Here is a 26,382-nt window from a genome sequence, read left to right on the forward strand (position 1 = left end):
CAGTGGGCCCAGTAGCTCCCATACTGTTCTGAGGTGATAATCAGCCAATTTTTTATCTGTAATGTCTTATGAAAATGGCTATGATTTTTGTTGGTGATACAGTCAAAGGTATTACTAATAGTGCGCTTTATGACCTACCTTTGTAATACGTGATGCAAATTTCTGTTAAAGGTTAGTGAGAAATATCTACTTTTCCCCTTTCTGAGTTCATGGACCCCCTGATTTGTAATAACCTCTGACAAAGTTGATGCTTTAAAATGAACATTGGTTTCCTTAGAGCTGATAGCAGTGGGCCATGTAGTTTTATAGCGACAACAATCTGAAATGGAAGTAACTATTTATTGCGTGCCTCATATACCACTGCACTGGGCACGCTCAGGAAAATGGATGATCGCTACAGACATGATGTCCGGCCTCTGGGATGTGTAGACTAATAGAAGAAACAGTTATCAAAGGGCAGAATATACTAACAGTTGTCTGATTGCCTAGGGGCTAAGTGTGCTGCCGTGCTGTGGTAGTGTATTCTGATGGGCCTTTACCTGCCCGAGCTGGGCACTAGTAGGAAGGGAGGGCCATATTGCAGTAGACACGTGAAGAGGGTAGAGGGCGTTGGCTGAGGGCAGAGCTCATGTGCAGGCCCTGAGTAGGGCAGACCTTGGCCTACGGCCAACGTGAACGAGGACAGTGATTGGGGGTGAAGTGAGCAGCAGGCTGTGCGTTGAGGTTGGCAGAAAGGTGCAGTTTGTATTTCACTCGATAGTATTTTTAATCCTGGTTGAAGAGGCACAGTTTACCTTTCAGCTTGACCACATGCATTATTTAGGGTATTAATGGATGGCTCCTAAAAGCTTTAGCGATTCATCTGGAATATATAGGCTGAAAATTTTATTGTAAACGTTATGAGAACAAGCTCTCTTGCGAGAGCTGGACACTTGGGAACATTTTAAAAAGTTGTTTAATTCCTAAACATTTTGCCCACCCACATTTTCATTTGGCTCCAATGGAAGGAAAACCCAAGAAAAAGCGAGCAAGTGCTTGGCTTCTCTATATTCTAAGCAATTTGAACAGCCAGAATGCACACCTCCCATGTTCCTAGGCAGATAAGTGCTGTCACACATCCGGATTTTAAAGTGACAGGCTCCCCAGCCTGGCAGAGGCTCAGGCTCAGACGGAATAGACCAGGATTGGGCTGTGCTCAGGCAGGAATGTCACCATTCTGGTCGGGGCAGTTGGGAGGGACTCCTCTCTCCGTGGTTCCCATACAGTTCGGCCTTGTTTTTCAATTTGACTCCATAAAAGCACATTCTCCAGCGACTTTAGAAAACATGCGTGGTTGGTTGGTGAATCTTAACTGCCTTTGGAGGACATGCTGAGCCAAGGAGATCTGGAAGTGGCGTCCGATTTCACGCTTGGAGATGGCAGGGAGTCGCAGGCAGGTAAAGAAGACTCGCCGAGAACGTGGTGGCTGCTTAACCTTTTGTCCATCGGTTGTAGAAAGGAAACCTCGGCCGGACTCAGTGAGCTCCGAATTGGTGTGGACAGTTCTGAGTGACAGATTTTCAATGATTTTGTCCTCTGGGTGACCTTGGCATTTTTTAAAAAGCAGTTTTTCTTAACATTATGAAAAAAATAAATTACATGTAAAAAAATCTTACAAGGTCGGTCATTAACAACATTTTGGAAATGTGACTTGCTTTGCTTACTGGTCTTGAAGACATTCTAGGGCAGGGTGACTGTCAGCCTCAGAGCCTAGTGTGGGCCTGTCAGGGAATGGAATGCGTGCTTGTCCAATGTGAATGGAGCGGGGCCGGTGTCTAATGAAACGCTCTGAAAATTATCCTGTCACTTCTCTGTGATGCAAGATGATTTGCCCCAAAGGGTTTGAAAATCATATGGGGAGAGAAAACATCCTGTCTTCAAAACTACAAATGGGTTAATGAGTTGTAGCCATAGCGCTATTCCAAACGCCTTCGTTTAACTTGTCCATTCCTCTCTTGGTGTGGTCGCTCACTCACTTGTCATTTACTGCATGTCTGCTGGAGTCACGTTCCAGAACAGACTGCTGGGAAACAGACAAATAAGGCAAGATCCCTGCTTCTAGGCCCTTGACCACAGCGATGCTGTGCAGTGTGGTAAGAGGTATGACAGTGGCACGTACTAGGTGCTGTGGGAACACAGGTAAGGAGGGATTGACTCCTGGAGTTTTGTTCTTCTCTGGAGGATCAGGGAATGTCGCACAGAGGAGGGACCTTTGAGGTGGCAGAGAGTGAGTAGAAGGGAGGGGTTCCAGGCAGAGGGGAAAGTGTGTGTAAATGCAAAGGCGTGTTGGGTGAGTCACATGGCGAGATGCCGTTGGCATATTTATAATGAGCCTCCTCTCTCTCCGTCCATCCGTCACCCCATCTGTGGCTGGCTTGTAGCTCCAGGAGCAACATTTTTACAGGCTCTTTTCTCTGCCTGGAATATCTGACCCCCAGCACTTGGCTAGCCCCTTCCACTCTCTCTGGGGTTGGGCATGGGAATAAATTGTACCTCATCAGAGATGCCTGTCTTGACTACCCACCTGAAGTAGATTTCCTCCTATCCCCTGCCACTTGCCCTGTTGCTTGCTTCATCACAAATATCACAGTGCTGTTTGCTTTAACTTGGTTGTTGATAGTCCCTAGACTGTGCTCTCTGTAAGGGAAGGAGCAAGATTTTCTAGTTCACTGCTGTCTGTAGTGCCTGGCATAGCCCCTGGCCTGTAGGGATGATGGATCTTGTGAATGAATGAATGAATGAATGAATGAAAATATGTCATTAAAAAACACACGAAAGCACTCTTAAGAGATTTGCTATTCCAGTTTATTGCTTGAAGTTAGTAATTCTTAACTAGGTACCTAGGATCTTAGCTAAGAATTTTATTCAAAATCTTTGGGTATTACTTGGAGGTAAAAGGAAGTAGGGGTTCTTTTGGATCTTGGAAGGAATGAGTTGAAAAACCAAAGGATTCCTTAAATTGGATACATAGGATGAGAGAAATTCTATTGGGAATACTAAATACTGTTATAAACAAAAGAAAAATTCATGAATTTAAAGAAAATTAAATAGAATATTATTAGATTGAGTTATTATAATTTTATAAAATTAATTTACTACTCAATAAAATATTTTTATTGATTTCAGTGAGGAAGGGAGAGGGAGATAGAAGCATCAATGATAAAAGAGAATCATTGATCGGCTGCCTCCTGCATGCCCCACACTGGGAATTGAGCCCGCAACCCAGGCATGTGCCCTGACTGGGAATTGAACTGTGACCTTCTGGTTCATAGGTCAACGCTCAACCACTGAGCCACACCGGGCACCTCTCTATATTTTTATTTGTATTTCTCAGTTCTCTGACATCTCCTGGGAATTTTGATGATTTATTTTTATCTGTGCTCCGAACCCTTATTTTTATAATTAGTATCACTATGTAAGTCTTCATCTGATGTAAATCAGTGATGTTGTCACATTGATATTCTTTTTATTTGGTACAGCATTTCTATGACAGACATCCTTCATCAGCGGGCTCAATTTCATTGCCATTTTCCTCCATCCTTTCTGTCAGTTTTTATACCTCATAAAATGGCTCCACTTCTACTCCACCTTATCCACACACATTTTTCTTATACCTGTCACATATAGCACAAGACATTTTCCATGAGATATAATCAGTGGATTATTTTTATCATGTTGAAAAGACTGTACAACAGAATTTATTTTATAAACTCTGTAGTAATGGCAGGTGGACAGTGTTATATGAAATGGTGTTCTGAAAGAAAGGAAAATCCAAAGGTGGATTGCTCAAATGATTATGATTGCTTTTCCCATTTGGTTTTCTCCAAATGAGAATTCCCTGCATAGATCCCTTAGTCCCAAAGGGCTTCAGCCAGGGGGTTCAGGGGTAGGCACCCCCTGACATAGATGTTCATTGGTGATAGCTCTTGTTCTTGGCTTCCGGCTACAACCTTTTGTTCTCTTCTTGGAGAAATTGGGAAAAACTACACTTATATACTACCCTGAAAGTGAGATTTTGGTTACCTTTATTTGTGAAGACAACTTTTTGTTTACCTGATTGTTGGTTTCATTCATTCATTCATTCATTCAGTACATATTTATTGCCTGCCTCCTATGTGCCAGGCACTATACTAGTCACTGACATTAAAAAATGTTTTTGTCGGAACCAACATTTAAATTATTTTCCAGTAAACTGTTTTAGGAGGGGACTATGTCAAAAAAAGTCGTGTCAGCAGAGAAATATTATTTGATCCGTTTGCTAATTTTTTTTTTAAAAACAAAATTGCTGTGGCAAGGACATGACGCTTTGCGCCTCTGACATTGTTGCTAATACTGGGTTTCTTTGCTGCGGAGGCGACAGATGTTTTGAGAGTCATTATTGCACCGGAACGCTGCACCTGTTGCTGGGTGTTCTTGCATATGAAATTAGAACCTAGAGTCATTTGCTTTCGTTTCCCTTTCCTCTCCCTCTTTCCGGTGTGCAGGGGTCGAGTTAGTAACTCCTGTGTTGAGTAACCACCTTGTTCCTTTGGGGCTATGATTTCAGTGCCCTGGGGAGTGGAAGTGTGTTGGTGTTCTTTTCATTCTGTTGCTGAAAGACTCCCTTCTGAGTGGCCTCAAGGTTCCGAGGCTTGTGTTGGTGCTGAGTTCGGGACTGCGGTGGGGGTGGGCGTGGAGGTGGGGGTGGGCGTGGGGATGGTGGAGGTGGTGGGGGTGGGACCGCTCTCTGCAGCAGCTGCTGCTCCCTGATACCTGGACCCTCCTGCTCTTGAGGAACGTGCATTTCCTCCTGGTGTCACCTGGTGTTTGGCTGTGACTGAGGAAGAGAGGAAGTATTGTATGGTGTCCTTTACTTTCAGGAAAACAAATTTGCAGTGTCTGGGCTTCCTGTTGGTCCAGGCCATGCTGCTGAGAGCCAGGGCTGCTGCAGGAGGCCCGCGAGAGCTGCTCCTGAGGCTGAGAACACCCACAGCCTGGGTTTGGGGTTTCACTCCGTGTTCACAGACCTCAGTTACCTCATTTTTCAAATGAGCGTTGAGGTATTGACAGAGCTTAAGTTGTAAGCATTTTGCAGGCATCAATGGAAAGCGATGTGAAGGAACTTTCAAGTTCAGAGGTCCCGAAAGTTGGTCAGTTGTTACCGACCAAATTACATACTGCTGTTCCAATGGGAACGGTGGTAGTTCCCGCACGCCACCGAATTGGCAGCCTCCAGGAAGCAGTTCTCTTCGTCCAACATTCCTACTTTCAAACCCAGTTCATTATATTGGCTGTATTTATACGTTTATAGATAGACAGGTTTCCTCATGGAACTTCTCCGGAGGAGAAGGTTTCGTAGAAAGTGGAGTTTTGTGGGAAATGGGACATACATGGCCCCAACCTGCCAACCCCAGGACGGTCATCCTCCCCCAGGGACCGCCCTGGAGCCCGAGGGCCTGGCCTTGCTCTTCCCTTCTTTCCGGGTCACCCGTTTCTCTTTCGTACCTTCTCTGTGACTCCTTAGAACACGTGAATCGTAGGCGTGTGCTTCTTGCTTCCGTGGTGTTCACTCCCACCTTGTTTCCTCCTTGAATATTTCGCAGGCTCAGGCCTGTCGCAGGGCTCCGGCCTGGTCCCTGAGGCCGTGTCGGCACTGGGTGTGAGGTGGCTTCCTGGCCTGGGAACTGGCTCTGCTCCCTGCTCCGCCTGGAACCCAGTAGGTGCTCAGCAAACAGATCGTTAGCTGCCTGGCTCTCCTGAGTACTCCTTTCTGGACCCCTGAGAGCTTGTCGCTGAGTGTCATGCCTCCAATTCTCGAGTGATTAGCATTGTTTTCAGTCTCTGCTCCTCACTGGCTTACCCCTTAGAAACCTGGAACTGATGTACAATACTCCCTGTCAGTTCATTGGCATCGGTTCTGCCTAATTATTACCTGGCTCCTTCCTTTTCTCCCCACGCTCAGCCCTCAGTTGTCACAAGTAGGTGATGATGCCTTGTTCCCAAGTTGAGAGAGATGGCACATGGGAGTGTGGGTGGGTGTGCCCTCAGACGGGACAATCTTTGTGTGCTACCCCTTACAGATGACTCACACATGTTATACACCTATCTTCCCACGTCCAGCATCCTCAGGTTTGCTTAAGGGCAGAAGGGTCCATAGGCAATAAATTGAGATCATTGCTGCAGGTGACGAAGGGACAAAATTTTAGGAGTCCCATTAGGATTCACAGGCTGTGTGCCCAACGGGACACTTAGATCCCTTCTTCCACTAGATGGTTTTATTGTTAACAACAAAGAACAACCCTGTGCTTCCCTCTTCACACCTTCCCATGAAGCTTGAGGTTCTAGAACCCTCTAGAAACTAGCGTTTTCCTCACAAGGCCAGCAGTTGCACTTCAGGAAAACTCGCTTGCTGACTTTGGCTCCATAGCCCCGCTGGGAGACAGTGTTACTGCCTCTACTGTTACAGCACTTTTATTTCCAAATTACTCTTTATATTCCTGAAAGTGCCTTTCTCGCCTGGCCACAGCTCTCTAGTCCCGGCGGAGTCTTTCTGCAGCGTTGGGATTGCTGAGTTTGCCTCAGAGCTGCTGTTTTGATTTTGCTCCTGCCCTAGACCCTGCCACCTCCCTTCTGCTTCAGGTGGGCATGTCGCATGCTCTGTGCTCTTGGAGGTGGGGGGGGGGGGTGCTGGCCAGGCTTCTCTCACTGCCCTGGCACACCCTCCCTTCTACACTGATGTCTGCCACGTCATCTCATCTCTCTCCTTTCAGTAACTGTTCATTTATTAAGTCCATATCCCGTGCCAGGCACTGTGCCAAGGGATGGCAATACGAAGGCAAATGAGAAAAGACAATGTTTTTCCCTCCTGATGGATAAAAACAGAACAAAGTAGAAAATCCAGAAAAATCACCCCTCCTTTTAAAAAAACAATGTTTTAAAATTCCTCTTGCTTTTTTAAAGCATTTGTGTCTTATTCATCTCTTAATATCCCTGCAACTACTCTGCCTGTTCCCGGAGGAGCCCTGCAGCGAGCTTCCTTTTTACTGCTGGAGGGAGAGGTTTGCAGCCGGAGGGGCTGTCCCAGGGACCCTTGTCCTAGCAGACAACACCGCAGGGCTCCTCCCGGGGCCCTGGCAGATCGGATCCTGGCATCTACAAAGTGGTGGCACCACCTGGCAGCCATATGGTGTCTGCTTGTTCCACCGGATGCCATACCAGTGGGTTCCAGGCAGTTGCTGGTCTGTTTGGAAGCAATTCGGCCAGACATACACATGTACATGTGTGTACACACACACACACACACACACACACACACACTCTATTATAAAAGGAAGGCCTCCCTGGCAGGGAACCCGGGTTCCCTGCTCAGAGCCCTCCTCGCCTCACTTGGTGTAGGGAGAGGATGTCGGCTCCTACAACCTCTCCCTAGCCCCCTCATTAAGGGATTACTACTACTGTGCAATTTTCCTGGGAGAATTGTAAGAAAGGTTATAATTTTATCTTGAAATACAACTTCTAGGAATTTTTCTTTTAATTCGAAGTAGGTATCTTTGACTGTTTTCACATTAGAAAGTAAAAGCAATAATACTTAAAATATGATTTCTTTCTTCTTTCATTGGCATATTCCTTAAAGTCTGCATCTGATGTCAGCCTCTGGGTGATTTTGGATAAATTCTAAACTCTTCGATGTTGGGGATTTTTGTTTAATTCTCTCTAACATAATTCTGTTGATCATAATGTCATTTGGTTGCATGCATATACTAATATGGAAACAAAGGCATGATTTCAGATTTTATTTATATCTTTGTTCCTTGGAAAAACAATCCCCATGAGAAAGCACTCAGCCCGTTAAGTGCCATCCTTGGTGTTACTTTTTTGGGTTTGCTTGTTTTTAGAAAAGTTTTCCTGGCTTTTGCTTTCTGTAATTGTTTTAACCATACCAACAGTAACGTAGTGAGTATTTTTAGAAATGTGTTGTTAAAATCATGTGAAAAATTCCTTTTATGTCAACATGTGGGATTTTGTTAGTCGTGTGATAGTAATGTTAGTTAATGTGGTCAAGAACTAAGGTAGAGTTTTCTAGCTAGAAAAAAAAATGAGTTAAAGCTCCTGACATGCTCTTTGAATATTGGGGAAATTGTATTCTGAATGTAATTAGTTTGATGAAAATATTAAAGAGAATGAATTAGATTGTGAGAATCTTGATGATAGGGCTTGTGCCCTTTTTTTGGGGGTTCTCCTTGGATGTGATGCTGTGTAGATGGTCTGTGCAGTCGGAGGAGTTGGCTCAGGTGGTGGAGAGTTTTGTAAACCTCATGAAGATTAGACTCCCACCTCCATCCTCCTATGAATTTGGAAGCGAGGGAGCTGTAGGTGTTTTACAAAGATCACCCTGGGGGCTCCGTGGAAGGTGGGGATTGGAATGGAGAGAGCTTAGAGGCAGACATAACCTTGCAGGTTATTTTGCCAGGAGAGGGAGTGACAGAGGATGCAGCGAAGAAGGGCAGGAGATGGGTGAGGCCATGGATTTCATATGTACAGATCCAAGTGGCCTCATTTGCAGTTACAGAGCTCTGGAGACCAAAAGGTATTTTCTTTGTAATTCATTTGACAGTAAAACCTGAGTTTGGCCTGAACTCATTTGGTGGCAACATTTGACCTGCACTGCTGGGATGTTTTTCCAATCTTTATTTATCTCACTCACCATTAATAAAATATACATATTTGCTGCAGATGTATCTCAATGTGTTTAATTAGGGGAAATTTCTCTGGGTCTCACTGGTTTATGTTTCAACGTAATAGATGGCTTTTGTGCTGTCTGACTTTCTCAATTGGGGAAAGTTCTGATTTGGGAAGACACCTAGCTCAAGGATTTTGGACAAGGGATTGTGAAGCTGTATGAGCTGTGCTATGAGAGAAGTTTGATAAGACGAACAGATTATATATGGAAAGAATTTTGAAGGAAAAGAACATTTCTAACTGAGAAAACTCAATGGTCAATGATGACACTACCTCATTAACATGAAAACCAACTATTGGGGGGGGGGGGCTCAGGAATGTTCATTAGATATTGCATGAATTATTGGAAAGGATGTATCTTGGATTTTTAAGGATTTGCTTGAATGTAGGCTCTTGGATTGAATCATGATCCAGAAGAAGGGGAAATTATTAGAAATTTGAATAAGATGTGTAAAGTATTGCATCAGTACTAAATCTCTGGTTTTGATAATTGTATTTTGATTATGAAAGATGGTGACATTTGGGGAAGCTGGGAGGAGGGAATAAGAACTCTACTATTTTTACAACTTAAAAAAAATAAGGTTTTTATTGATTCCAGAGAGGAAGGGAGTGGGAGAGATAGAAACATCAACGATAAGAGATAATCATTGATTGGCTGTCTCCTGCACGCCCCCTATTGGGGATTGAGCCCGCAACCCGGGCATGTGCCCTTGACTGGAATCAACCCCGGGATCCTTCAGTCCCAGGCCGACGCTCTATCCACTGAACCAAACTGGCTAGGGCTTTACAACTTTTTTGGTAAATCTAAAATTACTTCAATTTTTAAAAAATGAGAAAAAAATTGCTTGTTATAACAGGAAATAGCATCATCTATGTTGTTTTTAAGAAGAGAATATCTGTTAGCAGGAGTGTGTTTTTTTTTTAGAGAATTCAAAGTCAAGAAAGAAATATAAGTCCAGTAGAATGCCAAAGTTAGGTTCCCACCCCCTCCCTATTTTTTTTTTTTTTAAGGCTGACCTTGTTTTTATCATAAGATTAATTTAACATTTTCTTGATTCCACCTGAAGTGCAGGCAGAAGAGTTACAAAGTGAAGCCACAGTGTCTGGAGCATTCACTGGAGGTCCTGTAACTCCAGGTTCCCTTGCACCTGGGCTCCCTGGTGTCGGTGGGTGTGGTTTGTCTCTAGCTTTTGTCTGCTGCTCCGCAGGGTTAGATGTAGTAGGTTCATTAGTCAGGACTGGCGGTTATAATTAGATGCTCAAAGCCAAGAGGGTTTGCAGATAACAGAAAGAAGGGTAAAGTATGTGCCTTTAATAGCCAAGGTCAGCTCAGCTGGTCTTGGCTGTGCTGATGTTGCTGGGCCTGTGTCTTCCCAGTGGAGAGGGGATTAGTCTTGAAATGACTTTGCTTCTCTCTCTCTTCTACACCACCTCCTGTAGTTTCAGCTCAGTCGTCCTGTAACTCTCTCTCCAGTCCAGTCTTTTTTTCCTTTCTGGTGAGAGTAGACCTAGGCTGGCAGCCAGTGACTGTTGAGCTATAATAGAGCTAGTGGTATGTGCAAAATTTGATTACTGCTGTCAACACCAGATTGAATAAGAAAGTGCATACCCTAGACAGATCCTTGCAGCATAAATGGCCTATTGATTTCACAAGAACTAGAAATGAGGCCACCGTGTAACACAGAAGAAGAAGGGGTCTGTGGATTGAGAGTGGGTTCTGACGTCACAGAGCAATTTTAAAAAGTGCCCTCCTGTTAGAGCTTTTTAGAAGGACTTTCAGATAACGTTGCTAAGCTGATCGCTGCTTCTGATTTTCTTCACGGTCAAGTGTTTACAGAGACTCCAGGGAAGGCTTTGCGCTGGTGCTTGTTCAGTGGCTGGCCTTCCTGTGCAGAACCCAGGCAGGAGTTGTGCTGGTTGACACAGACCACGTTTGCTCCTGAGCTGTGATGACATTCCCACTTAGCTTAATGTGCATGTTTTAGACATTTCCCACAATGGAAAGTTCTATTTGACATAGGAAAGTGCAGGGGTCAGCCTCATAGTCAGCCGTATGCCAAGAAATAACAAAAACAATGGATTACATGGTGCAGGCTTGGGATGTGGAAAATTTCTTAGAAGATGGATGAATCATATTATTAGTACATGCTGCAAGGCCTGAGGCCTTATATTGGAAAATAAAGAAAAAAAAGGTTACTTTTTAAAGTTTATAGCCTTTTTGTATTTGTGTGTGTGTGTGTGTGTGTGTGTGCTTGCTTTATGTTAATTATATTCTGTTTAGTTTTTTTTGGGGGGGGGATTAAAATCCAAAATAGGATGTCTTAGGAAAGAGATAATTAACATTGTCTATGAGTTTGTTCAAACACCACAAGGTCTGAAAAAAAAAAAAGATAATTCCTCTGAATTAGATTGAAGCAGATTTGATAGTCCCTTAGAATTAAAAAAAAAGTAATAATCCCTTCAAATTAGATTATTTTAGATGGTTTGAATTTTGAATTAGATAATCTCTTTGAATTAGTTTGGATAATCCCTTTGATTTACAATAATTACCACCCTTCTTACAATATCATATTTTTAAGAGGGAAGGGGGAATCCTGATTTGTTGTCCTCCTTGGCTACCTTCAAAATTTTTGAGATTTTTAATCTTAAATCACAACACAACTGATCTCTGTGTGCAGGAGGCAGCCGATCGATGATTCTCATCATTGACATTTCTATCTCTCTTCCACTCTCCCTTCCTCTAAAATTAGTAAAGACATGTTAAAAAATGGTGCCAGGTGGGTACTGGAAATATCAGGGGAATGCTTTGTAAAGTATATGACTGTCTAACCACTATGTTGTACACCTGAAACTAATATGAAGTGAAACTGAAGTAAACTGTAATTGAAAAATAAAATTAAAAAATTTCCCCATAAACAATTATGAGTATTCACTTACAAAACGCTGCCTTTTAATTGGGCCTGTTTCTATTTAAGAAGAAAATAAAGCAGAAAGAGCTGGTTTGTAAGTGATTGAAATATCATATTTCCATTGAGAATTTCATCTTCTAATACGTTTTCTTAAGCAGCCCTTTGGGAGAGCAAGCATGATCAACTACTTTAGCAGCTTCTTACCAGAGATAAGAAGGCCAGCACTATTTAGCTGGCACAAATCCATACAACGATACCAGTTGAAAATGTTGACATTCTTTCATAACTGTTTGAAAATACCCACTATTAAAGCTGGGTACCTTCAAGGTCTTGCTTAAGCACTGTAGCCAGTATCTATTCTGATCAAGTGGTCCCCTTGCCTTGCTGCTTGCTCTGTAGTTTGAATATGTAGCCCTGCCTTTAAATATGGAAGTATTTTTGGGCTACTGGTAGAGACTGGGCTTTAATAACCATCAGGGAACTGCAAATCACACCACCAGGGGATGTCACTTCTACCCACTAGGATGGCTACTATAATAAAAAGACAGGTAGTAAGTGTGGCTGAGGATGTGAAGGAATTGGAACCTTTATACACTGGTAGTGGAAATACTTTGAGAAAACTCTTTGGCAGTTTTTCTAAAACTGGTAGTGGAAATACTTTGAGAAAACTCTTTGGCAGTTTTACTATGTGACCCAGCAATTCTACCCCTGGGTATATATTCCCAAGAGAAATGAAAACATATGGCAACATTCAGACTTGTACATGAATGCTCAAAGCAGCATTATTCATAACCAAAAGGTAGAAACAACCCAAATATCCATCAACTGATGAATGGATAAATAAAATGGGGAGTGTTATTACAATGGGATATTATTCATCCAAAAAAAGGAATGAAGTACTGACACAACACGGAAGAACCTTGAAAACATTGTGTGCGAAGTGAAAAAAAAGACCCTGTACATATTCAATGATTTCATTTATATGAAATGCCCAGAAGAGGCAAATCAATAGAGTAAATGTAGATTTTTGTGGTTGCCTGGGGCTGGAGGGTGGGAGGAGGAAGTGAAGCGTGACAGCTTTTTGGGGTGATGAAAACGTTCTAAAATTGATTGTGGTGATGGATGCACAGCTCTGTGAATATATGAATAATCATTGAATTATACACTCTACATGGGTTAATTGCATACAAAGGGAATTATAAATCAATAAAGCTGTAACCCCTCCACCCCCCCCCAAAAAAAAAATTGGGCTTTGATTATCCTATCTAATAAAAGAGTAACATGCAAATTGACCATCACACCAGGACACAAGATGGCCACCCCCATGTGGTCAAAGATGGCTGCCCCATGTGGACACAAGATGGCTACCACAAGATGGCTGCCACAAGATGGCCTGCAGGGGAGGGCCGTTGTGGGAAGTTAGGGGTGACCAGGCCAGCAGAGGAGGGTAGTTGCGGGAGACCAGGCCAGCAAGGAAGGGCAGTTGAGGGGGACCGAGGACTGCAGGGGAGGGCAGTTGGGGGGGACCAGGCCTGCAGGGGAGGGCAGTTGGGGGTGGGGGACAAGGCCTGCAGGGGAGGACAGTTGGGGGGGGGGGACCAGGCCTGCAGGGGAGGGCAGTTGGGGGTGGGGGACAAGGCCTGCAGGGGAGGACAGTTGGGGGGGACCCGGTCAGCAGGGGAGGGCAGTTGGGGGGGGACCAGGTCAGCAGGGGAGGGCAGTTGGGGGGGACCAAGCCTACAGGGAAGGGCAGTTGGGAGCCAGCAGTCACTGGGATCGGGCCTAAACAGGCGGTCGGACATCCCTCAAGGGGTCCCAGATTGGAGAGGATGCAGGCTGGGCTGAGGGACACCCCCCGCCCTGTGCACGAATTTCGTGCACCAGGCCTCTAGTGTGACATAATCTGTATCACTGTGCTTCTCTCCTCCCAAGACTCTTAGGAGGCAGGTGAGGTCTCTACTCCCATTTTACAGGTTTGGAGATTGAGGCTTAGAGTGAGTATTTTGCCAGAATCATACTGCATCCAGTCTAGGCAAAATACACAGGTAAAGAGGAGGAGAGTGGGGTAGGTATTGGCTGGTTCTCTTTTCTATGCCTCAGCCAGCAGTAGTAAGGAAGAACACGGCTTTTAATTTAAACCCGTGTGTTTCTTGGTAAGGGTACATATTCTATGAAAATCTTTGCTTAAGAGTAGGAAGTTTCTATAAGCAAGAGAGAAAAAGAGAATAGGAACAGGAAAACAGGTGAGGTGATATGGTGATGATTTATCTTGCTTGTTATAGGTCTGTGGAAAACATGCAGAAGTGATAGCCAAGCGGGCAAGGCAAATATAGAAAATAGAATAGCCTGGAAATGTGAGTCAAAATTGTTACCTCTTATCTTAGAGTTCTATGTGGTTAATTTTTTTTTCCATAATAGCAGTTTTCTAAGGAATTAAGAAGAGATCATTTTGAGTTTTATTTCCTCAAGATATAGATATATACATGCCCATTAAAGTGAAATAACAAGTCCAATTTATTCTTTGAAGTATAGTTAATTTGTAACCGAACTCTTCACCCAGTTGTATACCCAGGGCAAAAGCCTCTATTTATGTACCTTGTGGGTAGAGAGGTGGGTGGAGATGTCCCTTTCTAGCTGAGGCCCATGCTGTCAAAACAGGAAACACAGTTATAATCTCTTTGTAGTTGATCAGAAATATTCAAAGGCTCTTACTTGTGACAATTAAAAGACAAAACAAAACAGAAAACAAAAAAGAAATCAACCCCAGCCCCAAATGACCCAAGGCGTTTCACTGACTGCTAAGTGTAACTTCCTGTCTGTCTTGAGAGGAGATTGGGCTAGGTTTAGTCAGATCCTCTCATGGGAAAAGAAAAGCCACCCCAACACAGGACATCCCAGTGTGCAGTTCGCAGGCTGCTTTGTTGTCCGCTTCCTCTGCATCCTTTTCCTCGCCTTTCAAGCAAATGTAGGTGATGAGCAGCCCGGCAGCCACCGCATTTCGTTGGAAAAAGTGCAGGTTTGACTTGCCGGGGCCAGGAGCTCACCGGGTTTACCAGCGAGGGCCAGGTAAGTTTGTCAGCTTGCCTGACTCCCCACCCGAGAGGTTTTGAAAGGGGAGCGTCAGCAAGGACAAGGCTCCCTCAGCCACTTACCCGAGTCTGTTTGTAACAGAGCCACTGAAGGCAGGGTTTTGCTGGTGACAGAGCGCCCTGTTCCTCCTGATGCCACCTCTGTTGTGGACTCTGAATAGCGGAGACCATCCTTCTCTGTCTGCTTCATCCTTCTCTTCATTCAGTGTGTGATGATTTGCCACATATTAGCTTCTTTGGGAAAAACACTCAAGGAGCCATACCTTGGTTGTGACAAGTGTGTTTCACTTGATTTCCCTGTATTTTTGAAGCAGCTTCTGATGTGTGGACTGTTTGCAGTTATACAGAGAGCAGTTTCCTCTGCTGTTGAATTGTGGTCGAGCTCAAGCCGTGCTGTATTTGATTTACTGTGCTGGTGCAAAGGATATTTCACTTTTGAAAATGTACAGTTCAGAGCTGACAAAGGGGAGAGCTGGAGGTTTGTACTTTTGGGGGGAAGTGGAGATGGGGGGGTTTTGTTTTACCGGAGAACCGCCAACGCCGAGCTTGACATTGGATGTGCTCATGCCCGTTTCCATCACTGGACCCCACTTCCACGTGACCTTTCTGGACCAGTTCACGTATATATTCATGGACGGTCATAGAAACTTTCTGAGAAAAACAAAACAAAGCAAGCGATGTCTTTTATTTGATCTCATATATCATGTTTGAACATTGTCACTATGGGAACACTTTTAGGCTAGTTAGTATTAAAAAATTTTCTTTCTTTCTTTTGGAATTACTTTGTCCCTCTTAATGTTCTATTCCTTATAAGTCCATGTAAATGAGGTGGTAAATGCATGTAGGCAGCGTCTCTATGGAGGGCATTTAAAGGGAAATGATTGGAGTGGCCCATATTTTCCTTGTAAATTTACTTTCTATGCCACATGTAATAGGAGAGCAGTGTGCTTATAATTCTCTCCTTGGGCTATTGACTTTTCTCTCTTATTTAAAGAACCATGTGGTCTCAACAAAAAATTAAAATAGCTTTCAGGCACTGAATTAAAACCCCGTGCTTGGGAGTAGCAATTACAGCATTGTGGTTTTTCGAGGATACTTCTTAACTCTCACTTAATCCTCTGTCTTTCCCTGGCATTAATAATCTCTGTAGTTTGCTTGTTTGCATTTTATTGTCTTGCTACAAAGGGTCTCGGGTAACTCTGGTGCTCAAAATCAGAAGATAATTAAAAGAAAAAAATACCAATAAACCTTTAAATAGTGAGCAAACTTGAAAGCAAGTAGACTGCAGCTTTAAACAGGAATTCCCATCCAATTAGACAAGATTTCTTTCCTGCCCTCTGACCAGTCCAAAGGCTTTAGGAAAATACAAAGCATTTAAAAAAAGATACTTCAGAACATGTTATTTTTAACAAAAATAGAAAACCAATAAGTCCATGATTTCAAATTCCACAAGGGCCTAAGCTCCCTGCACGTTGCTATTATTGAATTGAGTACTTCCTTATACCTACACGTAGATCTCTTTAGTGATCCTGATAGAAATAAAGATATAAAAATACTTTCTTATGGATAGTGTATTTCATTGCAACACATGGCCTTTTTTGTTAAAGCTGTCTCCATTATAGCTTAAAGTTTGGTATGAATCCTTTATTTACAGACCTCAAGTAAGGCAGAAAGTGAAACCATACGTGTTTTCTATTACATTTTTGACAGTGCAGAAGTTGATATGTCAAAGGACTGTTGCAGAATCTAAGTGGAATAAAAAAAATTAAATAGAGTGGATTTAAAAGACATATTTGCTCAAAATTAGCCTTTCAGTGTTTTTGTTTGTTTGTTTTATTTTGTTGAAATTGTCATTCTTTTGCTCTATGTTGTCATCTAGAATGTGGAATGCTAATTTGATGAATTTGCATCTCAGCTTACCCACTGAGATATAACAGGAGGAAACTGAATAAGGTGGACATATTAATCTCTGTCTTTGGTATAGAATCTTTTTATTTAAAACTTTGGTGAAATATTTTCTTATTCTTGATGTCTGTGTACAAATGGCCAAAAGTTTAAAATAATGTAGTTGAGAGAGACCAAAGTTAAAAAACCAACAGCCCATCTTGAAAGTGTGAAATAAAAATGTACAGGAGTCGTAGGCAGGTCCTGTGGCACAGATGACTTATGTCTGGAAATCGCCTGCTCAGGAAGCCACCTCTGAGAGGCCCTGCTCTTCTCGCCACCCTTCCTGCTTGGCTGGTGGGCCGACAGGACTCTGTGCCAGCTATTTCCTTTTCAGATGGGCAGATTAAGCTCTTTTCAACCCTGGCGGCACTCAGAATCCTTAAAGGGCTGGGGCACTCATGTAATTGGACTCGCCTTACCTGTGAAGCTTTTCAAAAATATCCAAGTGATTCTAATGGATTCAACTAGGAGGCGCACAGACCCAGACTGCTCGTTCCTTACAAGGCTAAAGGCTCCATGAGGTCGAGGACCAGAGGGAAGCTCTGTCACCGTGGTACCCAGCCCCTCACTGTGTGCCCGGCGTGCAGGAAGGCTCAGTATTGGCTTGTGGAATGGGTGAATAAATTTCTCTGAGCAGCAGGAGGGCTGGCCGAGGGTAGGATCTCTTAATTTCCGGTCTGTGTTGGTGTGGAGGAGTGTTCTAGGACACTGTAGCCCGCCTGAATATCGGCTGTCATTTGGGAAGCTCTTAGGAGAGTGACAGGGGGACAGGCAAACCTCGGTACGCTGAGCAGACCTCTCAGCACAGACCAGGCTCCAGGTTGGCGTCGTCTTCATGAAGCAAGGCAGGTGGAAAGGTTGGGAATCAGACTTTCATCAGGGGCTTGGGTGCAAATGGGTGTGAATGTGGAGGTGGGGCCTGTTGGGGACACTACCAGGAGGGTCTCCTAAAGTGACCTGGGCAAGGGGAGGAGTGTGATTATCTTTGGCAGGTCTTAGGGGCTGCCTGACCCACCAGGTGGCTACGGTATATAAGATTGAAGGAACACAGAATTCAGATCAGAGTGTGCTGAGGTTTGCCTGAAAAAATTTCCCAGGGCTTGTGAATTTTTAGCCAGTCTTAATGTTTATAAAAAAATGATTTCATGGCTAGGAAGAGCAAGTAGAATATAATTTGTGGAGGCTTGAGAGACAATTATTAAGTTGGAAGAAGAAGGGTAGGGACAGAATGATTTGTTTGAAACAAAAGAATTGGGAGGGGAGCTGAGAAATGTGATTAACGTAGTACTGAGCAGTGGTTCAAGGGGTGGACCTGGATCTCAGGCCCACCTGCCATGGATTGTGGAGGCACTTACCTTCTGTGATGGGTCTTCCTACCAGCAGGATTCCCCCAGCGGGTCCTGGTCAGGATTAATGATGTAGCACATTTTAAAGCACCTTGAAAGCTATATGTAACAGCTTCAGGTAAATACTAAAAGGAATAAGTTCTGTAAAAATTGTAAAAATCTAGTTAGTCGATAAAGAGCTTTGCCCGTGACCTACAGCCTAGAAATAGGAAATCAAATATTTTGTTCATTATGGTACTTAAAATACATTAAATTTGAATATCTATCTATCATCTATCTATCTATCTATCTATCTATCTATCTATCTATCTATCTATCTATCCATCCTGGGTCGGTTTTATGTTTCACTTGGGTTCTCTGACCCCTTTTTTGAGGGTACCAGGTGCTTCCTATTCCAGCTGTTTGCAAATTTCAGGATTTGGTTGGGTTATCTGTAGGGTGCTCTCAGTCCTCACCTGTTGCTGGTGGAAGTGGGCTTCTTGGGGTGCTGTGGGAATGGGAATTTCCTGAGGCCCCCACGGGAGGATGAGGTATCATGGAGAGCTTTATTTCTGTGGAACGAAACCCCTGACTTCCCAAGGTCCCATCTCCCTCTGTTCCACCAAAGAAATAGCTCCATTTTGTCTTCAGCAGAGCTAGGATCAAAGCCATTGCCCAGAGTTTCTCTCCATATTTGTACAGACCAGTTCAGCACCTGGCTAGGTTAGCTTGTGTGTTCCCAGCTGCAGTCCACTGTATAGGGTCCACATGGCCATGGGGCATGGGGCTTCTAGAGCCACATGGCTATGGAGGGAACATGGGTGGGTACAAGGAAGCAGGAGGGAGGCGAGAGGAGCAAGGTAGAGAGGACTCCTTTGTCTCGGGATTATGGATTCCCACACTTTCAGACTTGAATTAAGTAGCAGTTCCAGGTAAATAGTTAAAGGAAAAATAAATTCTGTAAAATAAGGTTTGGCCAATGATCTTTATCCTGAGGCTAGACTGACAGGAAAGCACCTTCCCTCCATTACCCTGACTTCACTGTGCAGGCACCCATCTTCCCCTTTGTTCGATCCCTTTCCCCAGTGATTTGCAGGGAATGGACCAGTGATTTGCAGGGAATGGATCAGTGATTTGCAGGGAATGGACCAGTGATTTGCAGGGAATGGACCAGTGATTTGCAGGGAATGGACCAGTGATTTGCAGGGAATGGACCAGTGATTTGCAGGGAATGGACCAGTGATTTGCAGGGAATGGACCAGTGATTCCCCGGGGAGTGTGAAGTTGCAGCTTCCTAGTGAAGCTGCCCGGATGACCATGCTTATAATGTCTGGCCTTCCCTTTGTTCTCTTCCTATTGTTAATATTTCTTCCTGTTATTAATATTAACTCGTTAGGACAACAGCAGTTGAAGGGCAATTGAAAGGACTGATGCCAGAATGCGATAGGGTCTGGGCCATGACACCGTGCTCTCACCCAATATTTTGACCTTGATTCCAACAGCTCGGTGAACTGGCAACTTAAGTCGTTTTTTCCCACTGAACTAGAACGTGCATTGTTTTGCAGAGGAAGATGAGTCATAGCCCAGTTCTAATATTGTGCCAAAGTGAAATTTTAGTCTAGGACTAAAGGAACACTGGTCAAACTTTCTGTCTATACCACGGAGTATTCAAACTTGGATTGTGAGCTGGGCAGCAATTGGTGTGGTCCCCTCTGAAGGGTTGCTTTCAAGTTACAGAAGCTCTCATTATAATACATTTTTTGATCTTCATTCTAACTTTTAATAATGTATTTAAAATATCTTTTAAAATACCTTAAGTAATCCAGCTCCTTCTTAAAAAAATTCAACGCAGAATAAAAAACAGACAAAGTGGAAAATTCTCATTCCCTCCCTCCCTCCATAATTATTACCAGCTTTGTTTGTCCCGCCATACTTTTTTTTCTATGAATATGCAAATGTACAGTTTTACATCTAAGTTCCCACAAGCTCAATTTTTCTTTCTGAACCAAAGTTGAAACCACCCTGTAGTAGTGGCATCCCATTTTTGAAATTATTAAAAATAATGACCTATGTAGGTGTCTTAGTTCATTTGGGTAATTTCAGTGCTAATAGGCTTTTACTGTTAAATTGCTATCTGTAAAGAGTAGAGAGATGAAAAGTAGAATATAATTGTTTGAACTTGTATTTCTTTTTCTGTGAAGTTGAACTTCCCTGCATATGTTTATTGGCTGTTTTGACAAGCTTCTTCAGTGAATTGCCTTTTTATACATTGCCTATTTTCTTCCATTGTTTGGATCTTTGGCTTTTAAAGTCTTACTGATTCTGAAGGAAATTCCTACAAAATGGCAGATTTTTGAATGACTATGTATTTGAATTTCTTTTGAGTTCTAAGACAGTTAACTTCCATCTGAAAAAACAGACAAATTTCCCGATCTCTGGGGCAGAGGTTTGAATCTTTAGAAATAAATTCTCTATTTTTTCTTTCTCTTTTTGGTAGTGTAAAGTGTCATCATCCGAAATTGTGCTGAAACTGGTAGTTATTTAGGTGTCCTCACTACTTTATTAACTTTTCATATTCTGATCAATTATTTTTATAGGGATAGTAAATCCCAGAGTTAACTATAGAATAACCCATTTTCCGTGTAATTTGTGGAAGATGTTAGAATTAGCAGGAAGAGACCTGGAGCCTGAGTCTCCCTTTCCTCACTTGCAAAATGGAGATAATGGGGCTATTGTAAGTCTTAAAAGATGTATGCATATAAAGTCCCTCGAACAGCACATGGCAAATGGCAGAAAGGATTATAGCCAATGGTGGATGTTTTTATTGGTAGAGACTTTCAAGTTAATGCCGGAAAAAGAATACACAAAGATATTAGTTTAAATGACATCCCATGTGTACCATGATGCCGAAAATGTACGTTTGTCCTCATCTCTCAGTCTAGATCTGTTAGTGATTTTTCACATCAAAGCATCGAGGCTGTAATTCTATGCCAGGCTCATTCAACCACAGATCCACTACATGGCAAGAAATACAGAGCTAAACAGGACAGCAAATGGCCCACAGTTGTCTGGAGAATATCCTTGTGGCAGGGTGCCCGACATGTTTTGTGGGTTCCAAAGTCCACCTTCATTTGTTCAGAAAGGTTTTTATTGTTTGCAAGCAAGCAAGGCCAGAAGAGGGAAAGGGCACACAGCCTCCCATATGACTCTGTGCTGTGCGACCTATTTGCCTTCCAGTGCCTTATATAAAACGCCTTATTTAGTCTGCAGAGAGGACTATTTCTCCAAATAGGGAGAACTGTCATAAAGGTCTGGAAACATGATAGATTTCGGTTTAATGCCGCTGATCCAGATAGCGTGAGAGGCTGGGCTACGCTGCAGTTGTAGGATAGGCATCTTGTACAGATTCTTCCAGGTCACTTGCATATCATCAATGGAAATGCCTCATCAGATAGCGATCTCCTTGGCCCTCTGAGAAAGAGCTCCTCCAGTCACACCAACACTGACCCTTTTCTTCTGGCCTGGCCAGCCCCGAGCTGAGCGAGTCTCCTGGCTTTTGACCTGGCCTGTTTTCTTGTTCGCCTCCCGGATTCTGTGCCTTTAGCTTCTGTTTCCACTCTTTGGCAATAGCTTCCTTTCTGGTGTTAGTAGTTCCTGTGCTGTGTTTGACAGAAGAAATGTATTTCCCCAGTAGATTCACTTTCTAGATAACTTTGACTCACCCATCCCATGCAATCTGGTATCTGACAATACTCTGAGAGCTGTTTAGTTAGTTTTTAATAAATATTTATAGTCTAACTCTGAGTAACTAGAGTTTCAGGAGGAAGAAGAAAAGTATAGTTGTGTGCATGTGTGTCTAGCAGCGATGTATGGAACATTTGGAAATAAAGGAGAAAAAACATCATGAGATGAAAATACCATATTTTATCTCTGCTCATGCAAATTCTATAAAGTACCTATGACATTCTATCTTTGTTCATAAGCATTTTTACAAAGCATAGTGTATTTTACGGTGATGGATTTTAAACTGGGAGGTTATAGATATTTTACAAGTGGGTTGAGAAAATAGTTCTCATTTTCCTCCTCCATGTCCCACTGGATTCTTCTTTTTTTAAAAAAATATATTTTTATTAATTTCAGAGAAGAAGGGAGAGGGAGAGAGAAATAAAAACATCAATGATGAGAGAGAATAATTGATTGGCTGCCTCCTGCACGCCCCCCACTGGGAATCGAGCCCGCAACCCAGGCATGTGCCCTTGACCAGAATCGAATCATGACCTCCTGGTTTACTGGTCGATGCTCAACCCCTGAGACATGCTGGCCAGGCCCCACTGGACCCTTCTTATCTACCTACCAATTTCTTCTGCTGTTACAAAGAGAATCTTATGTTTTATGATGAGAATTTATTTTGTAGCTAAATGAACTGTGACCTATTAAAAAAATCCTTGCGATTGCATTCTGTGTATTCTGAATTTGTTGCTAAGCCTTATGCTGCAAAATTTCTCTGAGTAATAAAATCTAAATGAAAATGAAAGGTGTTGAAGGTAAATCTATCCCTTGATTACTGTAATAAAGAATTGATATTTACTTCCCATAATCTGGAAGTCATTCAGTAGGTAATATTTGCCTGGTGTTTTATGGTGAACAAGTCTTATCATATTGGGTTTGTATTAGGAAGAAAGTAAGCATTGATTTCCCTGTAATTTTGAAAATTTCTCATCTTCATGTTTCTTAAAAGAGTAGTGCTTAGTTTTCTGTCAATCTCAACTGTGCCACACATGGCTAAGAATTAGAAGTAAGTTGCGGGGGTGGGGGGGGGGGAGGGAAGGAGCCCCAAATGATTTAGAGAACACTTATTGAGACCCGCTGTTTTTTAGCTCCTATTAAGGTTGTTGAGTGTTTGAAATCTGGTTTTTAACTTAATGATTCTGTTCACTGGCAGCCCAGACCACCGCCTATCCTGCAGACTGCACATAGATTAGAATGGACATTTGTCCCTTGGTCTGTGCAGTGTGGGGCCCTCATTCAGTGACTGCTTTCTTAATTCACACCCAGGGACTCAATTTCTGGGTCTAGGGCAGTAAATGAGAAGGGTAGCAGGCGTGAGTGCTGCTACGAATTGACATGATGACAATAATGAGATGTGCTGATTGTGGAGGAGAGGGGGCGGGGAGTGGGGGGAGAGCTGCCCAGAGAAGCCTCAAGCCCAAGCAACCTGGGTCAGATGGCATTATATTTTGCTACTCCAGTAAGCAAAAATTGGGAAAAATACACACATTAGCAGGTGAAAAACCTCTGCCAGTGAAATGACTAGTAAGTGAGGGACAGCAGCGTGGGCGCCTGGGCTGCAGCGCGCATTCAGGCTTTAGTGTATTTTGTTGGCGTATTTTGTCGGAACCAAGTGAATGAAAACAAAGCCCTTTTCTCTGGCTCCAGAGTGGCCCGAGCCCAGCCCTCTGCGCTGGGGTTGGTACTCTGCAGCCAGCGTTCGGTTCCTTTCGGAGTCACCTCCGGTGTTCTCAGTGAGCCGCGCCCCCTGTATGCAGGGTGTGTCCTTTGGTTTATTCTGCTGTTCGATCTCCAACAGTCCACTCCTAAGGTTGGTCAGGTGCACCTTTTCCAGGGATTCGTTGCGTACCTGTCCTGATAGAAAGCATTTAGAACCGCCTGCTGCTGCTCTCCTGCTATACAGGGTGTGGCAAACGTAGGCTTACAGCTGTAAGCTGTGAGTATGTGAAACACAGTTTATTCTTGTATTATTTCTTAATTATCGTATTGTTTTCCACATGAACAGCTGTCAGCCTACGTTTGCCCCCGCTTGTATAAATGTTTGCTATTCTTTTTACTATTGTTATCTCCCGTCATTTCAGTTGTTTATTTCCAATAAGTTAAAAACATACAGCCCCCGGATTTCTTTACATAGTGAAATCACCACATGTATTCCAAATAAGTTTATATTCACTACTTTACTCACAGTTTGTCAGAGACGCAGACATATGGTAGGAAGAAACGTTAGCTCTATCCACAAAGGAGGTTTGCCCACTTTCCTCACCCGCCTCACCTGCCACTTTCCTTCCTGTTGCCAGTAGGCTGTGAAGGTGGCTGGTGGGTGTGGGTTTGGAGGCCAGTTGTTCCTAGACTCTGCACCGACCTGCTCTGAGGTGATAGCGGCTCAGCCAGGCTGTGAGCTTGTACTTTGACTCATGCCAGATTCCCTTCCTGTCCCCATGATGATATGTTATTAGTCTCCTGATCCCTGTTATTTGTTGAGTTAATCGTCGCTTCAGGGATCTCAGAAGATCACAGCATTTTGTTGTCAGTGACCTCATTTTGTAATACACGCTCTGGGTAGGGGAGACTAGACTAAGACCTTTAAGCCCAACAATTTAATATCTACAAATAGTGTTTTATATTTAACGTTCCGATCCATTCCTCTGCAGCATTTTAGAAGCAGATGCTTAAAATGTTTAAACAGACAATCCCCTGTTACTTACTCTAAGGGTATCCATTTTATCATTAACAGGATATAGGCTTATTTTTTTAACCCTCAGATCCATGAGAAGAGAATATTCAGTGGGATATGAGGATCAGATGAAATCCCTCACGTTGGAATCATTGATCAACGGACTTCCTGCAGAAATACTGGCAGCCTTATTTATTTTTTTCTTCAGGTGTTTTTGGCAAACATTTGTCTGTCACTATTGATTATAAAAATAATTATTGAAAACATTTTAATATAAGCTTAATTAAACTTCGTAATTTAAACTTCTTTAAAATATGAGGTCTTGTTGGTTATGTCTTTGTTATGTCTACTCAGGCAAAGTAGAAAATGTACTTCAAAGGCAGGTTTTACATCCCACATAGCAGATTGATCAGTCAATTGCTGTAGGCAAGGGTGGGGAACCTTATTTCTGCCAAGGGCCATTTGGATATTTATAACATCATTCGAAGGCCATACGAAATTATCAGCTTAAAAATTAGCCTGCTATATTTGGTCAAACTTTTAATGAACTCACCCCTAATGCCTTGGCGTGGCCAGACTAAATGATTTCTCAGGCCTTCTAAGGCCCGTGGGCTGGACGTGTACCACTCCAGTGTAGGGAGAGGAGGAAGGTGGAACCTGCCCTCCCTGCCCCCGTCATGTTCCCAAGCACACACTGGGGCTTTGGAGTCACACTACCCGAATTTCAGTTCAGGTATTCCCATTACTAGGTGTGTATAATCTAGGCAAGTTACTTAATTTTAAGTGTCTGTGATCGCTTTTGAACAATAGGGACCATGAGAACATTTACCTTTAATGGATGTTGTGGGGATTAGATTATATATTAATCCATGCAGGAAGCATTCAATATATACTGCTAAGAATAGCAACCATAGTATATAGTGTATATATAATATTCCTAGTATTATTAACAAATTTAAAACAATAGTTTAAATATCTTGTAGAATAGAGCTCATAAAATGAATTAGACTTGGCTGCATTGAAATTTGATTCCTTTTGCCCATTCTCTTTAGGTGATAGTGAGCCATGAAAAACTAAAAGGTAGAAAGAAAGGCAGATAAAAAATCTAGGTGATTTATTCGTACACTGCTCAGCTGTCCTATGACTGTAGAATTTAAAGCACTAGCATTTGTTGCTGTTCCCTGGAAATCTGTATTTGAATTTCTTAATATTAACTATCTTCTTAGCCTGTTTACCCTTTCATTGTTAAAATAAAATGTTCCTTATTTCATTAAAATTGTGTTCTTTAAAGAAAATTCCAAATTTCTTATCTTCATTGGTAAGTGTTTTTTCCTTTAAAAAATCATATTAATATCAAAGAATATTAGAAAAGAAAAAATATCCATTCCATTTTCTGCCATCTTAATACCATGCTAACTTTCCTGTCTTATTTTCCCATTTAGTGTCTATAATCATATTTTACAATAATTATAATTATATAATCCTTTTAATTTTTTTGTCCTGCTATTTTAGTTTTATATTATTTTATAAGTACTTTCCATGTTTCCATTAGGTAGTTACACTATCATTTATTGAACTCTTTCCCTGTTTTGGGGGATTTAGTTCATTCCTAGTATTTCAGCATTATGGATAATAGTGCAGTGAAAAACTGTCTTTATTGATCTGTAAAATGGAGGTAATAACAATAATTACTGTAGGGTTATTGGGAGGATTGTATGAGTGAATAGATAAAAAGCAAGGTTTCTCAGCCACAGTTGCCAGTTGGGGCCAGGTAAGTCTTTGCTGTGGGAACTGTCCTCTGCGTCATAGATGTTTGACATCCCTCGCCTCTACCCATTAGTTCTGACAAAAAAAAAAAAAAGGTCTCCAGAGGTTGCCAAGGGTCTCCCAGG

The 26,382-nt window shown here is 42.6% G+C and overlaps 1 protein-coding gene across 4 annotated transcripts in view; it reads left to right on the forward strand.

The window, feature by feature from the left end:
- The window catches only part of UTRN (utrophin), a 454,275-nt gene that overhangs the window by 39,426 nt on the left and 388,467 nt on the right, over window positions 1-26,382 (forward strand). Inside the window, exon 1 of one of the 4 annotated variants that reach the window (XM_079779953.1) lies at window positions 1,081-1,436. The exons of 2 other annotated variants lie outside the window; for them this stretch is intronic. In XM_079779953.1, the coding sequence (XP_079636079.1) occupies window positions 1,367-1,436 (70 nt within the window). In that variant the 5' untranslated portion in view covers window positions 1,081-1,366. Of the gene's footprint in view, window positions 1-1,080; window positions 1,437-13,805; window positions 14,733-26,382 lie in introns of those variants that run through there. One more of the 4 variants, XM_079779950.1, reaches the window with a different exon arrangement.

This window comes from Cnephaeus nilssonii (genome assembly GCF_951640355.1).
Source record: "Cnephaeus nilssonii genome assembly, chromosome: 9".
NCBI lineage: Eukaryota > Metazoa > Chordata > Mammalia > Chiroptera > Vespertilionidae > Cnephaeus > Cnephaeus nilssonii.